Here is a 7,227-nt window from a genome sequence, read left to right on the forward strand (position 1 = left end):
GGTAAAAAAAAGAAAATGGTAAGTTAACAAAACAAGGATAAAATGCAAAAAAAAATAATAATAAATAAATAAATAAACATTGTTCGTCATTTAAAAAATTGTTTTAAAAAAGAAATACATGGTGATGTTAAAAACTTCAACCAGCGTCAGAATGCTCTCATTTCTAAGCTATTCCTCCGACAGCTGTTAAAATTATTCCAGTGACACCTCATTATATAGTTTACAAGCGTACAGCATTTGGTGAGAACTTTCCAGAAAAAAGTTATTCGTGATATAATTCATGTGTGATAGTGTGATTTCTTTATATTTGTCCGGAAAACAACAAGTGGCTATCGTTAGAACACTCCAGCATTTAATGTGAATAAATATTTTCTGTCTCGTATCATCGCTCATTACTGTGATACCGGGAGCGTAGCCCGACGTCAAGGAAGTGGACGGAAGAAAAGAGCAAAATCAGCAAAAATGGTTCGAAAAGTAAGGAAGTAACTTGATCGAAACCGCCGCGTCGCAGTGGCCGATAAATGGCTCGTGAGCTGAACATATGAGAATATTCCATTCGCCAAATATTGAAAAATGAGCTCGGGGTAAAGCCATTGAAAATCCAAAAAGAGCAAGAACTTACACCGCAACGGACAGAAAGTAGACTCAAAAGAACTAAAGAGTTACTTCGCTTGGCCAAAAGTGGTGAACTGCCCAAACTGGTTTTCCCCGTTGAGAAAACATTCGTTGTCCAGCAGTTTGTAAACAAACAAAATAATTGTTGTTACTTGCCAAAAAGATCAGCTGAAAATGTGAACCTTCGGTTGGCCACCAGAACTCAAGCGCCGGCCATGATGATGTTCTGGGCCGCCATAACAGCCGATGGTCGCTCTCCGCTGTATTAATTGACCGTGACATCAGTATAAATGCCGAATATTATCGCGAAACTATTCTGGGGGGTGTATTAAAGTCTTGGGCACGCAAACATTTTGGCCGCAGACCTTGGACATCCCAACAGGACTCAGCACGCGCCACTCAAGAATGGTTACAAAATGAGGTTCCTCGCTTCTTTTCAGCGCACAATGGCCACCAAAATCTGCGGATACCAATCCGTTGGACTATTGTATCTGGAGCTCACATATATATCTTCGTCCGATTTGTTTTTTATTGTGCACCAAACGTGTAATATCAGTCCGAATAGTGTGGAATTTTGCACATACAACCAAATTAGGCCTGAAAATAAGTATGTTAAATTTGATCGAAATCGGTTCAGATATAGCTGTAGCTCCCATATATATTGTTCATCCGGTTTGTTATTTTTGTCCTCCACAGCCGTAATATGCACTCTGTAACCACAATATTTTGGGAAATATATCAAATGCAGCTCAGAAATACATTTGCTAAATTTTATCCAGATCGGTTCAGATTTGGATATAGCTCCCATATATAACTTCGTCCGATTTAACTTTGATTGCGCACCAAACGTCTAATATTTACCCAAATGGGATGAAATTTTGTACTTACGACCGAATTGAGTCTAGAAGCTAGTACGTCAAATTTGGTGAAGATCGGTTCAGATATAGCTATAGCTCCAATATATACTGTTCATCCGATTTGTTAGATTTGTTACACACCGCCGTGATATGCACTCCGTAACAACGATATTCACGGAAACATATCAAATACAGCCCAGAAATATCTTTGCCAAATTTTATCGAGATCGGTTCCGATTTGGATATAGCTCCCATATATATTTTTATTCGATTTCAAATTAATTTTGCACCAAATTGGCAATACAAGTCCGAATTTAAAAGATACAAATTCTTCGGCATATTTAGTCCTATGAACTTTAAATTATAATCATAGCGTGTATGATTGAATTCTCCCATAAACACTTTTAATTGTTATGCGGATTTCTACTAAATTAGCAAAGTGGTGTAGGGTTTCATAAAGTCGGCCCCGCCCGACTTTAAGACTTTCTTTACTGGTTTTGACATGATATAATTTCCCTAAGCAAGCCACAGAGCTCCAGCGTGCTCGGGAAACCCCCCCCCCCCCCCCCCCCCCAGATCATTTTACTTTTTGTGATAACTGTCCCAGACATTCCGAAAGTCGACGCACAATTATTTATATTCTCAGTCATAGAGCTACATGAGTTATATAATTTTGTGTATATCTTTCATCAGACATTAGATGGGTACCACGTACTTCTCATAACATCTCTCGCAAAAAGGTCAACAATTTGAATGACCATAACACTTTTAAAATACTGAATAATCTACCGACTTTCTTTAAACTTTGCATTTTTTGATATTTAGTTCAACTCAATCCAAAGAGTATTCAAATTAAAAATGGTGAAAAACCAATATTCAAGTATTTTGTCCACCACAAAATTATTCTTAAATTTTTGTGCCTAGGTAACAAGTGCTTGAAGGTGCTTGATCGAATGTGTATCCACACATACAGCTATTTGGTGTTAAGAACCCTCACATGCGTAATGTGCACTCCACAACAATTGTATTTGATATCGGACATCAGATACTGCTCGAAAATACCTCTGCCAAATTTTATGGAGATCTGTTCGGATTTTTATATAGCTTCGATATATATCTTCATCCGATTTTGCGGTTATTGTTGTAGCGTAGCATATAGTCGGCCCGCCCGACTTTTGACCTTTCCTTTCTTGTATACATATTTGTCAGAATTTTCTTTTCTGATGGTAAAGGGTATTCCTATTTCGTCTCGTCTTTCATTTGATATTTAGTTCCGAGAAGATCGCTTTGATCTTGAATAATTTTCAATATTTGTTTTTATAATTTGTAAGCCTATTTAAATAATTCATAAAGCCGATGACCTAGAAATCAATTGTTGGAATTGATAAGAATTTTTTTAGAAGACAATCTTCTCTTTTTTTTAATTTCCAATTTCAATTTCTTATCAGTACAAATTTCAAAACGAAAGCAAACCCCAAATAGACGGATGAGATTATTTTCGAAAATGAAATTTTACCAAATCGTTATTTGTATTAGTTGTGTATTGACTTTGCTGCGTAGCAGCTCGGCGGTCCCATCGAGAGCAAATAAACGCCTGGGAGTGAATCGTCAACATGAAAGGTTTATTGAGAATTTCATGAATTTAAAGGTGAATCCTTGCGATAATTTCTATGAATATGCCTGTGGAAAATGGCAAAAATGGCAAGAGGCAAATGATACGGAGGATATTTACACGGAGGTGTTGGGTTTGGCGGGCTACAAGGCAAGCAAAGAGCTGGCCCGGCAACTGGATATTATGGAGGTTGAGAGTGCTAAGCCACCAGGCTTTGTGAGGAAACTTAAGAGTGCCTATGAGACATGTATTAGTGTCGAGGATTTCGATCATCTCAATTACCTGGTGTGGTTGAACAAGGAGGGGAATTTTACTCTCCCCCTTTTGGGAGATTTGTTAGGGGAAGAGAACGATTGGATTGAAATATTGGCTGGGCTACGGAGATATGGCCTTAATGGCATACTGGTGGAAGAAGATATGCTGCCTTTTATGGAAGAAAAAGGAAAAAGCATAATTACCCTCAAGAAACCTGAGAGCGAAAGTTTTAAAAGACTCTCTTTAAGAAATTTTAAATCACTTATGAACTCCATGTCTCTCAACATAAATTCTACGGCATTAGACTCCTTGTGGCACGAAGTCCAATGGATAGAGAAACGTATACAAGAAATTACAAACATTGAGGTGGAAGATGAGGATGAGGATCTCGCAACTAAACCAGTGGAATTCAGAGATTTACCCTTTCCATGGCTGAAAAAATATCTCAGCCGGCTGCTAAATAAACCATCATTGGATGAGGATTTGAAACTGATTCTTTTGAATCAAAAGTATTTTGAGGCCTTGGAAAATCTAGCCCGGGACTTTAAGGTTCCAGCGATTTGTAAATATTTAACCATTCGATTTTTATGGTATTTACATCAGAATACCCCCACAGATTTTTCACACTGGGAATGTGCAGATATGGTAAGGAATCTTTTACCTCTGGCCAGCAATTGGCTGTACCAGGAAAATCGTGGAAAATTGAAGGCTATTATATCCGAAGTTGAAGAAATCTTTCAGAACATATTCCAGCAGTTTAATCAAACCTTGAATGATCACAAATCACAAATACATCCGTCCAGTTTTGAGTATCTCTTGGGAAAATTAAAAGCCATAAAACTGAAGATAGGCAATTTGCCATCCTTGGATACGGCCAGTTTTGTGGAAACTTTCTATGCCAACATCTCTTTATCTCCCCGTGATTTCTATGGCAATCATTTGAAATTATTGGAATTTTCTTTCCATGGCTCACATGAAATTATGCCCAGCCTGGCAATGGCAGATTATAGGCGATTTTTTAACCTGGATCCCCCAGAAGAGGGCGACAGCAACTCGCCCTATTATGTGGTGCAGCAAAACACCATCATAGTTCCCTTTACATCTCTGCGTCAACCCATATATCACCCCAATTTTAGGCCAGTATATAAATACAGTGGCTTGGGCGCCGCCATTGGCCATGAAATCTTCCATTCCTTTGACTATACTGGCCTTCAAATCGATGCCGAGGGTCAAACAAATGATGTGGAATATAAACGAATTTTAAGTACCGCCCTTATTGCCGAAAGACTTCAGTGTCTTGAAAATCTAAATCCTCAATCTGTGGATGAGAAAATTGCCGATATAAGTGGTCTGCGTTATGCATACAAGGCATTTATTCACCGATTTCCTGAGGCCCACGAGAGCAGTAGACCAATCCACGACAAACCAATGAAGTTGAGTCAAATATTTTTCCTTAACTTTGCCCAATACTATTGTGACACCGACAACGGCGATTATGATGAAGATGAACATGGTCTAGCCAGTGATCGGGTCAATGATGCCCTGTCTCATTTAAATGCATTTTCTGAGGTGTTCAGCTGTACAGCTAAGAATGGAATGTATGTGCCGGAAAAATGTCAAATGTGGATTTAATAAAAAAAGAGAAAAACCTCATTAGCATTTGGTCTTTTTTTATTTTGAGGTTTCATGTGAAATGCTGAGAATTTGCTTATTAGAGGGGGTGGAATATAAAATTTTATTTTCGAAAATTAATAGAACCCTTATCTCATAACAATACTACATTTTACTCAAGAAACTAAACTTCGATTAACAACCATATACCGAAATTCTAGGCAGTATTTTATACCCTCCGCCATATGGCTACTGGGGGTATCTATCATAAGATACAGCCAAAACGTGCCTAGCTGTCATTGGACCAAATCCGTTCAGGATATTTGGAGTCGATCTAGCGATTTCCGTTCGTTCGTCTGTCTGCCCAAAATAATTGTCGAAGGGAGTATCCTATTTGATGCAAAAATAGTACATCACAATTTTATTATAAAACCTAGATCGAGTTCGGAGATGAACAATATCGGCCCACTTCTTCTGCTACCTCCACCACAAAATTTTGAAATTTTCCAAAAAAAAAAACTGCACAGAAAGAGAGAGGCTAATCCAACTAGCCAACTAATGCTCCAACTAGCGAAAATGGACAATAACGGTCCACTCCATCAAGTACCACCCCCACAAAGGGTCAAAATTTTGAATAAACTCTTATAAAATGTGATGTATAAGTGAGTTTGTTTTCAAATTACACACATCCCATTATTTCTACTACAACAAGATCTGTTGTGAAGATGGAATATATCGGTCTACTCCATAAAGTACCTCCCACACAAAAGGTCAAAATTTTGAATACCCATGAAGCTCATAAAACGCGAAATTAACATCCTATTCCATTCAGACTTGGCACATCTCAATATTTCTCTTAGCTCAAAATCTTTTATAATGATGATAGAGATCGGACCAAACCTTCTGGTACCTCCCCCACAAAGGGAACAAAATTTTTGAATATCCATGAAGCTCATAAAATACGAAATTTTCATCCGATTTCATTCAGACTTGGTACATATCAACATTTCCATCAACACAAGATCTGTTATATAGATGGTAGAAATCGGACCACACCTTCTGGTACCTCCCCAACAACGGGTCAACATTTTGAATAATTATATCTCTCATAAAATCCGGAATGAGCATCCGACTCTCAATAAAATTTCAGACATCCCAATATTTCCATTAACACAAGATCTAGTGTGAAGATGAGATACATCGATCTCCTCCTTCTGGTACCTCTCGCACTGACTGATCAAAATTTTAATAACAAAACGCCCTAAAATTGCGATATAAAATTGCGATATAAGCTCTGAATTCTTTTTAAACTTCACACATCTCAATATTTCTACTAGCACAAGATATGGTGTGAAGATGATAGATATCGGCCTACCCCTTGGTGTACTTTCTCCAAAAATTATCACAATTTTAAACACGTAAATCTGTAACATCTTGCGTAAACAATTCAGCGATTCCATTGAAACCTGGTATATCTTAATATTTATCTCAACAAGAGGTCTGATGTGAATGAATTTTTCTAACCACTCCGTCGGGTACCTCCTCCCCCAAAAAATAATAAGATTTTGATTTACACTTATTCGCATAAAATTGAAAATAAATGTCCGAAAATGTAAAGTAAATTTTGCAGGTCACAATTTTCTTATTAGTATTAGATGAATTGGAATGCTTCGATCAGGCAACTCACGCATATATCAACATTCTCTTAAAAATATCACATATCTCATATCAATTGATATAGTCCAAATATGGCACGTTGTAATATTTATGTCAGATATATATCAGAGAGGCTCCTAAAGGCTCAACATTATGAAGAATCTCTTTTTTCTTCTATTATTTCGTCTCGTTCCTCTGTATTATTTTTATTCTTCTTATATTATTATTATTATTATTATTATTATATATTAGTATTATTATATTATGATAATTATTATTATTATTAGTATTATTAGTATTATATCTTATTATTATTAAGTATTAGGATTGTTATTATTATTATATTATTATTATTAGTATAGTATTATTAATTTATTATTATTATATATTATTATTATTATTATTATTATTTATTATTATGATATTTTATTATTATTGTATTATTATTATATTTATTATTATTATTATTATTATTATTAGTTATTATTATTATTATTATATTATTATTATTATTATTATTATTATTATTATTGTTTATTATTATTAGTATTATTATTATTATTATTATATTATTATTATTTATTATTATTATTATTATTATTATTATTATTATTATTATTT

The 7,227-nt window shown here is 35.5% G+C and overlaps 1 protein-coding gene across 1 annotated transcript; it reads left to right on the top strand.

The window, feature by feature from the left end:
* Positions 1 to 2,934: 2,934 nt before the first annotated feature.
* Positions 2,935 to 4,966, top strand: LOC131801077 (endothelin-converting enzyme-like 1; the record flags this gene model as incomplete). Its single annotated transcript, XM_059119083.1, is given in 1 exon segment — positions 2,935 to 4,966. A coding segment is annotated over 1 exon segment (2,008 nt), but the record flags the coding sequence as incomplete, so codon positions are not given.
* Between the last annotated feature and the right edge of the window lie 2,261 nt (positions 4,967 to 7,227).

This window comes from Musca domestica, unplaced genomic scaffold (genome assembly GCF_030504385.1).
Source record: "Musca domestica strain aabys unplaced genomic scaffold, Musca_domestica.polishedcontigs.V.1.1 14, whole genome shotgun sequence".
NCBI classification, from domain to species: Eukaryota; Metazoa; Arthropoda; class Insecta; order Diptera; family Muscidae; genus Musca; species Musca domestica.